We start from the raw sequence: 15,920 nt of genomic DNA on the forward strand, positions 1-15,920 counted from the left end.
CTACTCCTATGAATCGAAGTGCAGTGCGGGTATTTAAGGTGCAGGTATTTAAAGAACAGGTATTTAAAGAACAGGTATTTAAAGACTGGAAATGTAAAAAACTGGAAAATAAAATATATGAAGTAAATGACTAATTTGTATGATCTGAGTTCGGTCCCCTTTTTCTGGGGGCTGCCCTGCTATTTATACTCGTCAGTGATGACCTTCGAACTGCACTTCGAACCGTCGAACTGCTCCTCCATGATCGCTGATCATGCTTCCTTACAAGTAGCTCCATTATGCCATTACTGGCAGTTGAGCTTCCCTCTTGTACTTGAATTTGAATATGAGTAACCGTTGAAGATATGTCATCTTGCATCCCGTTATTGATCTAGTGTTACTCAGATCATGTGAGGACCAATATTTATTGCCACGTGTACGATCAGGATTAAAGGCTTGAATAACCTTCCTTTATTACCCTTACTCTGCCACGTGTCGAACTGTAACTGGCTTTTACAAAATATGTAGCCAACAGTAACGTGTCACGTTACGTTTCGCAAACTTAATGAGTTTTTATTTTTTTAAATTGAATGTGAAAATGTTGCTAGTTTATGTTGGTGTCACGTTACGTTTCATATAAATATGATCTATGGTAACATTTAATTTCCTATATAGGAAATTAAATGTTACCATAAATCATAGGTGTCACGTTACGTTTACGTAGGTGTCACGTTACGTTACGTTTACGTAGGTGTCACGTTACGTTACGTTACGTTTATGTATATATGATCTATGACAACATTCAATTTTCTATATAGGTGTCACGTTACGTTTATGTAAGTGTCACGTTATGTTACGTGTATATAGATATGATCTATGATAATATGTAATTTTCTATATATGATTTTACTATTATTTATGATATTGACAACTAATATTGAGAGTAAATGTGTCAACAAATTTCCCACATAATTTATAAGAACATAAATTTTTTAATAAAATTATATGTAGAATAAGTCTTTTTAATAAAATTTATAAATAATTTTTCCATCAAAATGTGAAAAAATATAAAGGATAAGAGTAGGGAAGAAATTAATTTTCCATAATAAAGCAACAAAACAAGCCATGTGAGATCCTTTACACGCAAAACTTGATACCTTTCGCATCCCCAAGTTTTTTCATTGGTATATCCATCCAAAAAAGTTACGAAAAAAAAAAAAAGTAAAAGATAAAAAATGCTTTTCTTGCCGACTGATCTCAACAGAAAGTTAGTTTAATGTCAAAATATCCATCCAAAAGCACAAGTTACGAAAAAAAAAAAATACAAAAAGGTAAAAGATAAAAAACGCTTTTGTTGCCGACTGATCTCCACAGAAAGTTAGTTTAATGTCAAAAGGTACTTTAGAAAACTATAAATTATAAACATATTCTGTGAAATTTGATTAAAATTCAAATTGTTTGTTATAATTTTAGAAATTACATTTTATTTTTTTGAGATTTTTAATTTTATAATAAATTACCTATTTTATTAATAAATTATCAAGTCAATTAATAATTTTTAATGACTTTAAAAATATGTTTTAATTAATAATTTAAATTTTACTATTGTATAGAAGAAAAATTATGAATTTTATTTTTTTGTTAATTTTGTTAAATAAAAAATTTTGATAAGAAAATATTTGTAATTTTCTAAATTATATGGGACAATCTATATTTTAAACTAATCTTATGAAGTATATTTGTAATTTACTATTTGAAAAATTATGAACAAATAGTTGTGATTCCTTTTTTGTACTAAAATCACTATTTTGTGAAGAATAATCTAAATGAGTGTTGTTATGTAGGAAACACTATGGCGCACATCGTTTGAAGGGTGTGCATTATATACAAAATAGTATAATTTTAATTTTTGAGTCATAACAAAAAAAAAATATATATATATATATATATAATTAAATGCAATATGAAACATAATTAAAGAATTCATACTAAAACAATGTTATAACTAAAGAAAAAAAATTAGTCATAACTAAAGGAAAAAAATAACATAACTAGGAGTGCATATATATAATATACCATTTTTAAACGGGTGTATATTAGAATCTTTCTGTTATATATGTATCATTACATATATAACAGAGATTTCAGATAATTAATTTTGTTTTATGCCTGGCAAGTCAATCATGGAAGCGATTTATCTTTTGAGGAGAGTAATAGAAAAGTATAAAGAAAAGAAAAAGAGACATTCACATGGTTTTTATTGATATTAAGAAAGCATATAATAGAGTGTATCGGGATATGATTTGGTGGGTATTAGAGAAAAAATTAGTGACAAAATGTTACATTAATGTGATTAGGAATATGTATGAATGTGTGATGACCATTATTAGATCGTTTGCTGAAGAGATGAGTGAATTTCCAATTACTGTAGGATTATACCAAGGATCAACTTTAAGTCCTTATCTTTTTACTTTAGTTATGGATGAGTTGACGTGCAATATTCAGGATGATGTGCCATAGTGTATGCTTTTTGTAGATAATATCGTGTTAGTTGATGAAATTAGAGAATGAGTTAATACTAAATTAGGGATTTAGAGAAAAAAAAACTTAAATCTAAAGAATTTAGAATAAAGTTGAACTATGACAGAGTATATGGAGTATAATTTTAATAACAGTCACAATGGAAGTAGAGAAAAAGTGAAGATTAAGAACTAAAAACTACCTAAGAGTGAACATTTTCATTATTTATGATCGATTATCACAACGATTGGGGTTGGAGCAGATATGGTCTATAGAATTAAGAGAGGTTGGCTTAAATGGATGAGTGTGTCTGTAGTACTGTGCGAAAAATGAGTACCAATTAGACTAAAATGAAAGTTCTGTAGAACGGCTAATAGACCAACGATATTATATAGGACGGAATGTTGGGTAACTAAGAAACAATATGTAGATAAGATGAGTGTTGCTGAGATGATGATGTTAAGATATATGTATGGCAAAACTAGAAAAGACATAGTTAAGAATGAGTATATTCAATAATGGATAAGAGTTGTACCAATAAAAGATTAGAAGATAAGTTCTAAGATAATAGATTGAGATAGTTTGGTCATATACAATGGAGACTAACAAAGATAGTAGTGAAGAGATGAAATACAGTGACAGTAGGTGGTAGTATTAAGGGAAGGGGTAGATCTAAATTGACGTAGATTAGTATAGTAAATAGATATATTAATCTCCTTAATTTGACTAAGAAAATAATTTTAGATAGAGTCGAGTGGAAAAAAATAATTATTGCAACTGACTCCATTTGATAAATTTTAGGTTTAGTTTGGTTTGATTTGCTTTGGTTTGGTTATATGTCTCGTTACATCAACTTTATTATATGTATAAAAAAATACAATAATACAATATAAATTTCATGTGTGTATATATATATATATATATATGGGATTTTGTTAACATGGAATCTTAATGGTTTTCAGATGTATAATCTTTTTAACATCTGTTTTAAAAAGGCACATAAGATATATCCTATTTTACAAAATAATAGCGAGTTTTATTATCTTAGATAGATTATCTCAGGTGATGAATTAGATCCATCTGCTCTTAACATTCAAATTATTGATAATTTCAAGGTGCAATAATTTTAAAATATGATTCAATCAATAAATATGAATAATCTATGACATAGAGATGAATTTTTTTTTTTTGAATAGAGGATCTTGTGCCTTATGCTCTAGGACTAAATAATAACAAACAAATTGTGGGTGTAATTGGTTTGCATTTTTAAATAAATTTTTTTAAAAAAAATTTAGGGAGAGAGTCTAGAAAAAAAAAATTGGATAGCATTTGGTAGAGTTTTAGAATTATGATTTAAGAATAGAGTTATATTTGAGTTTGTGAGTTTTGAAATTATAATTTGAGTGAGGAAAATTTATTTAGTTGTGAGTTTTGAAAAGAGTTTTAAATTGAGTTTAAATTGAATGATGTGACATATGATATTTGATACAAAAACTACAATTCATAACCAAACACACAACCCAAAATTCTATACAAAACTCATAAAAAAATTTAAAAAATTTTCATAAATATTTTCTTTTGTAATATAAAATAACAGGTGAAAAAAAAAAAAACCGAACATTGTTCCAATCAACCGGTCGGATGACTGGTGGGATGACCGGTTAGCTTAAATTTTCCCGCATTGGATAGAGTTTTCAAAAGTGAGTGCGAAATTAATTTTTGAAAACGCTAAATAAACACCACACTCGAAAGTGAGTGTGTAACTATATTTTGAAAGCTCCACCAGACGAAACCTTGGTTTGTATGGTTATATATTTTGAAAATAGTTTTGGAATTTGAGAGTTTAGAATGATTTGATATTTTGTTGTAGTTGAGTTAATGTGTGTGAGAAAGAAAAAGTGATTGAGAATGAGAGGAGAAAAAAAAAGTGATTGATTGATGTGTAGGAGAGAGTAATTTTAGAAATTAAAAAAAAAAATTTGAATCAAATAAAAAAATTTTAAAAAATTATTTTTTGAGATACAAATCAAACAAGCCTGGTATATTTCAAAAAGTACAAATAAAAAAATTAAAAAGATTGAGTATTAAAATATAATAAGTTGCATACTTTAACAATCAATTAATACAATTAACATATTTGACTATGAAAATGTTTAGACTCTTAAATTATAACTCTTAAATTTATCTCCAATAAAATAGATTTTTTTTAACTAGTTTTTGATTTAGTTTTGAATCAATCAGATCCACCTCTTATCAAATTATTATGAATAAATGTAAAAATAATATTTTAAAATTTTCTAAATAATTATTATTACTCCTTCCGTCCCAAAATATTAGTCTTTTATTCCATTTTTCATTGTCCCAAAATATTAGTCCCTCTTAAAAAATCAAGTACGAAAATAATATAAATTTCCTATTTTACCATTCTTTTAAGTTAATAAACAACATAAAAAGTACAATTATGCATTGATATTCTCAAAAAATGTACTATTAAAAGGATAATTTTGAAAAATCAACTTTTTTTAAATGTAATAATTGTACTACCAAAAATAGTTAAATTTCTCAAAAGAGATCATTATTTTGGGACGGAAGGAGTAATATTATTATTATTTTTGAAATTCCTACCTACTCTCTTCCTCCCCTCTTCTGACTATAAATATGGCTACCCAGCTCCTTGGTTTTCCCCCTCTTCCCTCTTCACTTTATAGGATAATTATATATTGCACCGTTCACTTCCTCTTTCACCATCCTCTCTGAGCTCTTCCTCTCATTTTCAGAAACTTCTGTGAATGACAGAGCCAATGGGTGAGGAAGCTAAGCAGGTAACTAACTATAAAGGTTCAAATATTTTTAATCCCATTTGGTTTTTTGGGTGCTTTGTTTTAATTCATGTTATTTATTTATTGAAATGGAATGGAACAGGAACAAGCTAAGGCAGAAGCAAAGCCAGAGGAGAAGAAAGTAGAGAAAACAGAGGAAAAGAAAGAAGAGCCAAAGCCACCTGAGCCTTCTGTACTATTTGTGGACTTGCATTGTGTGGGATGTGCAAAGAAGATTGAGAAGTCCATCTTGAGGATTAGAGGTCTTTCTTGAACTTTTGATCTCTTAGTGAGGTTTAGAAGTTTTCGATCAACTGAACTAGCTCAATTGATTAGTTTTTTTTTTTTTTTTTTTTTTTATATATATGTGATTTGATTAATGAACAGGTGTTGAGGGGGTGGAGATTGATATGTCAAAAAACCAAGTGACAATAAAAGGAGTAGTGGAGCCTCAAGCTGTATGTACAGAGATAATGAAGAAAACCAAGAGAAGAACTCAAGTCTTGTCTCCATTACCTGCTGCTGAGGGTGAACCTATACCAGAAGTCGTTAATTCACAGGTCTCATGCACCACCACCTTTCCAACAATTTTTTTTTTTTAAAAAAAAAGCCCAATCTGAATTCTTGTGCAAATACTAAGCCAACAATTTTATTCCCAAAATGAAATTTATGAACAAGATTTACTGTGAGTACGACCTACATCACCATATAATTCATTTTCAGAGTGCTTTTTAAAACAACAATGCTAGTACTAAAAAATTATTCAAATTTAAATCTTATGTTGTGGGAGTTGTACTTAAAAATGATTTTGGAAAACAAATGATATTTTTGTGTCTAACTTCTTGGCGCCTAGCATTACTATTCTCCAATTTTAAATGGTTTTCACCTTGCTGATTTGTGGTGTTCCTTTGTTGGTTTAGGTTATTGGATTAACAACCGTGGAACTTAATGTGAACATGCATTGTGAGGCTTGCGCTGAGCAACTTAAGACCAAGATACTCAAAATGAGAGGTACTAACTAATTTGTGTATTAAGCTGACTAGGTGGAGGTCCCAGTTTATACTTTGAGTAATGCTAAAGATACAAAAAATTTTACCAAATGAATGACCAAATCTCTCACATGGGTGTGGGTACCCATGTGAGAGGTTTGGTCATTCATTTTGTAGAAAATTTGGAGCCTATAGCATTTTCCTTATACTTTTCCAAAAACTCCAAAAACTCAGGCAGTTAATTACCAATCACAATACTGATTGCTACACATCACATTAAATTTGAATTAACACTCTACACTTCATTATCTCATCATATTTTGGACTAATATTTCTTAGAATACAATTTTTTCCTCTTGAGTAGTTAGGGGATGCCTAAAAAGTCACTTAATGTTTTAGAAAAAGTTTGTTTAAAGGGTGTTTCCTAATGTAAGCTAAAAGTATTTATGGGTTTTAAATGCGGTGGTATTATATGTATCAATTAGTATATTAATTAGTGTATCAATATATACTATAATATTATTATTTCAAAACTATGACCTTATTCATTATACAAATTATAAAAATTTAATACCTCTAAAATTATATCACATCATTTATCAATACACTAATTAATATATCAATCAGTACATATTACATTATTTTTTTAAATGCGGCCAAAAAGAAAAAGCGAGCTCGATGAATTATCATCAGCCAATGAATAAAGATTATAAAGTTGTCTATATGGATTCATTACTTTGTTTGCTATATCCATGACTTCGTTTATTACACTCATAATTTTGTGCCAATATATTGGTACGACTCAATTGATCTCACTGAATTTGAAAAATTCATTCAATTTTTTTTTTTAATGCACGTGTTTAATTAAAATTGACCCTAATAACTAACCAAAAAAAAAAAAAAAAAACTCTACTTAAATTCGCTTGGAATAATTGGATCACTTTAAAAAATTTCAAACCATCTTTCAAAAATTAAATTTATCCATAAATTCTGATATTAGTTGAGGTACACATAAGTTAAACACGGTCATAAAAAATATAAATTAAAAAAACCAAGCCCAAAAACCAATTTGAGCGAGCCTACTCTACCAACCGCTAAATGTACTTCAGATGTTTCAAAAATAACCCTAGTAGTTTATGTATTTGCACATATATTAAATTATTAGTATGAACGGAAAAAAAGATTAAAGTTTATTTTTTATTTTTTATTTTGGGATTTAAACAATTTAATTTGTTATGTAAAATTGTTGAAAATACGTTTATTTAGGTTGATTGGATAGGAGTAAAAAATTTTGTTTTTTTAAAAATCTGTAGTTGCCACTAAAAATAGGTATGCCAGGCATACCAAGAGGACTGAAGTTGCAGTGGTGTTTGTTTGCATTTGCAGGAGTGAAAACAGTGACAACGGAGCTAAGCTCAGGGAAAGTCACGGTGACCGGTACAATGGACCCGAACCGGCTTGTCGATTATGTTTACAGACGTACCAAAAAACAAGCCAAAATTGTCCCCCAACACCAACCCCAACCTGAACCCGAACCAGAGAAGCCAGAAGCAAAGCCAGAAGAGAAAAAAGAAGCAGAAAAGCCGGCTGAAGAACCAAAATTGGAGGAAGAGAAGAAGGAAGGAGAAACTGCCGAGAAAAAGCCACCCGAAGAAGAGAAAAAAGAAGAGGCCAAGAAACAAGAAGAAGAACAGAGCATGGTTATTACTAGTGATGAGCAGAGCATGCAGGGAATGATGGGTTATTATCGGCCTCTTTACTTCATTGAGAGAATCCCACCACCCCAGCTCTTCTCTGATGAAAATCCTAATGCTTGTTGCATTACTTAGATTGAAACTTTAAAACTATTTCATCACAAGCTTTTGATTATGTGATAATATATAGCTTCCAAGTTCCAATACTACCTCGTTATATGATCATCAACACATAACATAATATAAAGATGGTGGATGGTTTGGGTGAATGGAATGATATTACGTAATTATTGTGTTTTGTGTAACATGTATTTATATATATAATATATGTCTCAGGAAGCACACAATATTAAATTCAATGTATAAAGAGAGAAATACAGAAAATAATGTATCTATTGATGTATTATTGATTGTTATTGATTATGTTTACAATGATGCCTATATATAGAAGAGTAGAGTAGGTAGGTGTGTAGTAGGTGGAGTAGGTGGTAGTGATATAGGTGTGTAGTAATAGCACCAAATCACTAGTCCTTAACTGCTTTGCTTGACTTAGTCTTTTCTTAGCAGATTGTATTTCAAATGTACTTAGCTGACTTCCATAAATATAGTTTCAGTTTGTAACCACTTCCTAAGTTGTAGGATTTCTTGTTATTTCCTTGTGTATTTATATGACTGATCAATCAATAATTAAGTTGTGAGGTTTTCAATACTCTGTCATGTAGTAGGTGGAGTAGGTGGTAGTAGGTGATAGTGGTAGGTTTTAACACACAATGTTGTTATCTTAATTGTTCTTCTTGTATTATAGTGCCCATCCTTGCTTTTAATCATAGGATCATGTGGATAACTTATGTTTAGATAGGTATAATCTCATTAGTTGAGCCACCACCTGGCTAGTGTGACAAGGAGTAAATCAGCTTTGCAATTACGAATATGGGCTGAAATCTAAAACAGTGTCATACTGAAGTAGGGAAACGTATTGAAATGAAGAGTCAATAACAATAGGGTAGTGATTCATCCCCCGAAAATGGGGGGAGCCCGAATCCCCCTAATTTCCATTTCAGGTAAAAAAAAAAAAAAAGGAAAAAAAAAAAGAAAAAAAGAAAACAGTTTCCAAAATTGGAAATTAGGGGGATTAGGAGGCAACTTTTTAGGGCTACAAATCATTTCTCATAACAATATTAACTAATGAATAAATCTGAATTAGAGAGATTCTCTTGGAGAACGACTAATATTGAGAAAATTTTCAATTTTTGTTAATCAAATATCAATCCTATTACCCTAAAACTTACATCTTTATTTATACTAAAATAATTCTTGCTAGTCAAGAATATTTAAAAGGGAAAATACAATATTAAGAAATAAAAAAAAAATTCTTGAATCAAACAATTTTATTCTTGTAAAATAAAAAAATAACACAGGAAACTTAAATACATAAAAAATTAAAAGATCCTAACCTTAAATAATAATCCTAATCAAATATTAAAATAATAAAATAAAATATGTAATTTTTAAATTTCAATCTACATCAGGCACCAAGTAATTTGACTATGGTCACTAAGTTACCCAACTACGGTTTACACAAACTTAAGGAGCGATATACCTGCTAGTATGAGTAAAGAGAGCCCCTGAAGTGAATAAAACCCCTAAAGAAAAGATGTATATCTAAACTTGGTCTAAAAAATGTTTGAGACCCTTATGTTGTGTTTGGTTGGGAGATTTGGGGAGGAATTTGGAAAAGAAAAGAGAAAAGGTGTGTGAAACTATGTGAAATGCATGTATATTTTATTCACATTTCACCTAACTTTTCCCTTTTCCTTTCCAAATCCCTCATCAAATCCCCCAACCAAACACAGCGTTAATAAAATCCTCACAATCTCATCCACATCGATATGGAAGTAGAATAATAATTGTGAAACTTTTAATTTGTCACATACTTAATTATATAGAGCTCTACTTCCTTACTACATCATTAGAGGTATATTTAGAGATTTCAAATGTGGGACTCTATATTCTCTGAGGGTATGTTTGTTTGGACGGACTGAATAAGGGGGAATTGTAATCTATCGGACTGTTAGTCCCGGGATACATTGTCTCCGGACTATTTGGTTGGATTGGATTTTTATCCTATATTTGTTTAGTCACGGGATTAAATGTCTGGATTGAACTATTTTTAGTAAATTCAATATTTAGTTAGACGAACTGGATAAGGATAAATGTTCAAAAGACTATTTTATCCTTGTAATTTATAATTTTTATTTAATATATAATTTTAAATTTATAATTTATAATTTAACAACACTAAAGAAATTTAATTTATAAGGCCATAATTTTTAATTTATTATTTTCAATTAAATTAAATTTATATTTTTTATTTTTTATTTAATATATAATTTTAAATTAATGACAAGAAAAAATATTTTTATTTAATACATAAATTAATTTTTTTTGAAAATTTAATTTATAAGGCCATAATTTATAATTTATTATTTTTAAATAAATTTAATTTATAATTTATAATTTTTATTTAATATATAATTTTAAATTAACAACACTAAAAAAATAATTTAATTTAATATGTAAATTTAATTTTTTAACAACACTAGAAAAAAATTAATTTATAAGGTCATAATTTATAATTTAAATTTTTTGTTTAATATGTAATTTTAAATTAACAATACTAAAAAAATAATTTATAAATGTTCAAAAGATTATTTTACCATTTTTTAATTGTTTGCTAAGTAATAGCATGAGAGTAAAATGGACATTTCAGAGTCTAATCCCATGGGATACCCATCCCATGGAAACAATACCATCCCCCTATGGGATAGGATAGTCTCACAAATATGGGACTAATAGTCCAGAGTAAAAAAAAATAAAACAAACAATGAACTATTAATCTCACACCCTAATCCTTCAAAACAAACACACCCTTAGTTCTATATTTCTCCCAAAAATACCATCTGTTATCTTGTAAATCTAGCACTATGCACTTCATCTTGCAAAATTTTCCCCACGGACAAACAAATGAGAATACCTCTTAACCTCATTATGTTGTCATTTATATTTTTGTTTCTTTTATGTAGTTTAATTCCCTGACGTTAGATTCTCCATATTTACATTTTTATATCTTTTTATTTGAAACACTTATAATTATTAAATTATATCTTAACATTTTCACTTGATTGTTTTGGAATAATAAATCATCATTAGAAAATGGATATTATTTATAAAAAAAAATGAATGTGACTAATTTGAACAAATAAATAAATAAGAATAGGTTTTTTAATTACAAAATTATGGCTGCCGCATCACTCTTACCTCCATTGAAAGAAAGACATTGTCCACGCGATTACTTTAGTCATTTGATTATCAGTTGCCATACACACTGGCAGGGCTAGAAATTCAATATAGAGGGAGTACACAGTAATCATAACATTCACACTTTGCTTGGTTATCATTTTTCAAAAATACTTTTTAGAAAATTTTATTTTCTTCTTTTTCATGTTTTTTTTTTATTTTTACTGAATTTTTTTAATATTTTAAGTATTTTTTTTTTAATTTTTAGACATATCTAACATGAATATACTTAAAAAGTAAAAACTTGTGAAAAAAAACTTTTTAAAAATTCACTAAATACCAAAAATATAAAAAAAATACAAGAATTTAGTACATTTTTTGTATTTTTATGTATTTATTAATTTTTAAAAATATTTTTTACAAATTTTTTACTTTTTAGATACATCTAAGTAAGGTGCATCTAAAAAAGTAAAAAAAATGTTTAAAATTTTAAAAATATTCACTAAAAACAAAAAAATACGAAAATCAAAAAATTTAATTTTCAAAAAACTTAATTTAAAAAATTCAAACCAAACACACTGATTAGTTTTTTTTTTATTTTCCCATAACAAGTGACAATGAGATATTATTAAACTTATACATTTTTTATTTTTATTCTTATTACAATTATCCTTATATTTACATTAAGGTGACTCATAAATCCACAATCAATAACTAAATTTTATTAACCAAATAATCAATAAGTTCAATCCTATCAACTCAAAAAAAGTGCTCCACAATGAGAGAAATAAACAACTAAACAAATCTCATAATAAGAAATGAATAATTAATTGATTCAATTCTTACCTTGACCTATCAATTAAAAGTGTACAAGAATAATCAAAATAATAAAATAGAGAATTTTTATAATTTTAAAAAAGCAAAAAATTTTACATAATTTAAAAAGGATCACTATTATAATTTTATAAATGATACATAATACATAATCTTTATCTATATGAATAATAGTATGAATATTAAAAGTTTAGGGAAACACGTGAGCCTCCTAGGCTTTAGGTGGCTTCCGCCCCTGGCCATGCATGCATGTATTTGGAGAGTTTTGGTAGGTTGTTTAAATAGTTAATGTAAATAGATAGATAAAATAAAATAATAATATTAAAGTGTACATAGATAAATAAAAATAATAATTAAATAAAATAAAGACTAATGTCTTCTTCTCTTTTTTTTTTTTTTTTTATTAACAGTAGAAAAGCAATTATAAATATAAAATTTTATATCAAATAGACTACTAATTCAATAATAATTAGAAAATTAACCATCACCAAACCTCAAACCCAACAAACTAATTATCTATCACTTTCATAATGGGAAGAAAATAAACACTTTTAGAATTCAAACTCTTCAATAATTATTGGACCGGTAACCTTACACTACAAAGAAATGCCAATGATATATATTTTTAAATTTTACTGATAAAAAATGAAGAGTAATGTGCAACTAACACTTAATTCATATAACAGGCTATTTTAGGAACTAAGTTAAAAATTATTTCTTAACTTTTAAACCACTTCTTTCTCTTAAAAAATAAATTAAAAAATAAATTTTAACCATGTTTTTAAAACTCTCCATAATTCTTTGGTTATTGTGAGGTCGATTTGATCTAGGGCTTTGTGGACAACACATGGGCCGCGGAGGCAGTGCTGATGCAATGCATGTAGCGAGATTCCCCTTTGAAGTCAGGTCGGAAGAGGCTTTCACATGGGTGGGTCCAACTCCTACTCATTTAGAAAATTGCAACAGTGATTAAAAAAAAAAACACACACGCATTTTTATAATAGTATGATAATTCTTCTGTGTACGTAATGTAAATAATCTTCTTTATAATACAATTATTTTATTATTGTCTTATCAATTTGTGATTTCCCCACTTCTCATCACCAAAATATGAGAGAGATTCCGAGTCATCATCCGAATGTAAAGCCGAACGGCGTGGTGGATAAAGGGATAAAGTACTCTGAGTGGGACCCATTTAATGTCCTCCTAACGTGGCGGTAGTGGTGACTCAGCAGCTAGTTAGACCACTCTCTATTTTTGTTGCATGTCCAAACGCGTCCGAATCCTCTATAGTGATCCTCTATAGTGATCCTGTGAAGTAATCCTTTAGAGTGGTCTTTTATGACACAATACGTGTCCTATTAATGAAATTAATGGCTGAGATGATTCCATCAAAACGACGTCGTTTTGGTGAGCTAGACCTAAAAAATAAAAAAAAAAAATTGTAGAGTTTGCAGAGATCGAGAGGGAGGAGGAAGAAAAAGAAAATGGATTTGAGAGGAGGAGGAGGAAGAAGAAAATGGAAGAAAACTGGAAGAAGAAAATGGATTTGAAGAAGAAGAAAAGTTTTTTGCTGTGTTGGGTTAATGGGTTTGGTCTCTCAAGAAGTTCATCGCCATAGATGAACTTCCATTTTCTTCTTCATCTCTCAAACTCATTTTCTCTGCAAATCCAACCATTAAATGGATTTGAGGAAGACAAAAATGTAAGAAGAAAAGTTTTTTTGCTGTGTTGGGTTAATGGGTTTGGTCTCTCAAGAAGTTCATCGCCATGGATGAACTTTTATTTTCTTCTTCATCTCTCAAACTCATTTTCTCTGCAAATCCACCCAATTTCTCTCGAACCCAGAGTTTTCTTCTTCCTCAAATCCGTTTTCTTCCAGTTTCTCTCAAATTCATTTTCTTCTTCTTCCTCCTCCCTCTCGATCTGCAAACTCTGTAATTTTTTTTATTTTTTTATTTTTTTTTGGGTCTGGCTCACCAAAACGACGTCGTTTTGGCGATAAATTATCTCAGCCATTGGTTCCATTAATGAGACACGTGTCCCACCATAAGGGATCACTCTAGATGATCACTTCACAGGATCACTCTAGAGGATCCGAACACCACGCGCACACCCAAAACAATCAGAGACTTTTTTTTTTCTTTTCTTTTTTTTAATGAATAAATTAATAGAAAAAGTCTTGTTGGATAAGTAAGATGAAGAATACAAGAACCCAGCCCAATTCAATCTTCCTTCAAAAGGGTTAAAGTGGACAAGAGTAGAGCCATCTTGTTTTTTTGGTCAAATATAAAAGAACGACCTTTCATTGATTAGCCTTATCATCTTCTTGTCATACAGTAATACCATAAATCAAAAAATTTTACTAAGATTTTAACTAAAAATATCATTTGATTAGCTTTTCACCACGCAATTCAATTTTCACCGCACAAACACATTATGCGTAAAAATGTGAGATAATTTTTCTAGATTAATAGGATTTCTGACTCAAAAAAATAATTTCCTCTGATAAAAAAAATGCTTTTTAACTTATATAAATAGGGAGAGGTTTTTTTGTACAGTACAATTTGGGTTCGTAGACTCATCACAAATTTTATTTCGATGATTCAATTCACTTATTTTTTATGATAGATTATTCTAAAAAGATTAAATTGATTTGATAATTGTGACCACATGATTTGGTTAAATTTATCTTTAAAAAAAATAAACAACCTATTATTGTTACAATTATCAAATCAATTTGAATTTTTTAATAAATGCTCAAGACACGGGGACTCATAAGATGAACTTGTTGGATCAATAAATAGGAATATGCCCGCCCAGTAGCAAGAGTCTATGTAATTACATGGTCCCAAAATATAAAAGTAATATGAAAAATTACAAAATATTATTAGTTAGGCACACTGACTATTCTTCACCAAAAAAAAAAGAAAAAAAAGAAGAAGATAATTTCTATCAAACTAAATCGGAAAACTTCACACTCTGGACTTACTGGATAAGCCCAACTTTTATAAATATGGTACTCGATTCATTTTTGTTCCCAACTTCTCAAAAATTAGTACTTCTTTGCTAAGCAAAAACACAACCCACGTGGGAGCCAAACTAGAAGAGACTGCCCAAATTCCTTGAAAAAGAAATACAAAAAACACTTTTCAATTGACCAACAGAGATGATCCAATGACACATCTTCACACTTGTCTGAGTCATGATCCATATATCCCTTCTTAAAAACAACAAGTTCTCAACTCATAAAGTACATTTACAGCAGAAACTCTAGATAGCTTTAGCCACCCATTAACAGTAATGTATTGTTTGGTTTGTTAGAATGATTTTAATCAGAAAAAATGGAATATGTCCATTCTTTGATCTTTCAATGGAATGATTTAGTTTTTTTCTAAATTGGTGAATGATAATATTTGATTTTTTTATGTGCATTCTTTTTATTTTACCCAATGCAAAACAAAAACAATTCTATTTCAATCTCATTTCAATGAACCAAATATAAAAAAGGCAAAACAGCCTCATTAAGAAATTTTGGGAATTGGAAAAGAGAGACTTAAAGTGGTCATGCATATCCCTTCTTTTCCAGGGAATCTAGTACTTGTGTGTGTCTTCTGCTTTTTTCCATGAGGATTAGCAAAACATGTCATGGCTGCTTTTTTAGAGTCGTATATATATATAGCAAACCACCTTCAAGTTTTCAAAGGCAATAATAATATCAACTGCCAAAACAACAAGAACAGAATCAAGAGAGAGTTGGGTAATGATCTACTATTTTTGAGATTGGC

General features: G+C 28.9%; 1 protein-coding gene across 1 annotated transcript; it reads left to right on the forward strand.

Annotated features, from left to right (window-relative positions):
* Positions 1 to 5,124: 5,124 nt before the first annotated feature.
* On the forward strand, positions 5,125 to 8,207 carry LOC114259253 (heavy metal-associated isoprenylated plant protein 9). The gene is made up of 5 exons (XM_028199264.2): positions 5,125 to 5,321; positions 5,422 to 5,581; positions 5,706 to 5,878; positions 6,239 to 6,329; positions 7,694 to 8,207. Exons 1-5 carry the CDS (start codon positions 5,289 to 5,291, stop codon positions 8,134 to 8,136), a joined length of 900 nt encoding a protein of 299 aa, XP_028055065.2. The 5' UTR covers positions 5,125 to 5,288; the 3' UTR covers positions 8,137 to 8,207.
* Positions 8,208 to 15,920: the final 7,713 nt, after the last annotated feature.

Source organism: Camellia sinensis, chromosome 8 (assembly GCF_055761805.1).
Source record: "Camellia sinensis isolate YWXY chromosome 8, ASM5576180v1, whole genome shotgun sequence".
In the NCBI taxonomy this organism is placed as follows: domain Eukaryota; kingdom Viridiplantae; phylum Streptophyta; class Magnoliopsida; order Ericales; family Theaceae; genus Camellia; species Camellia sinensis.

Excerpts from the sequence above, each read along its gene's own strand:
- LOC114259253 (XM_028199264.2), top strand. The coding sequence starts at position 5,289 with ATGACAGAGCCAATGGGTGAGGAAGCTAAGCAG. Across the intron at positions 5,582-5,705 it reads GTCCATCTTGAGGATTAGAG|GTGTTGAGGGGGTGGAGATT; the intron begins GTCTTTCTTGAA and ends ATTAATGAACAG. Across the intron at positions 6,330-7,693 it reads CAAGATACTCAAAATGAGAG|GAGTGAAAACAGTGACAACG; the intron begins GTACTAACTAAT and ends TTGCATTTGCAG.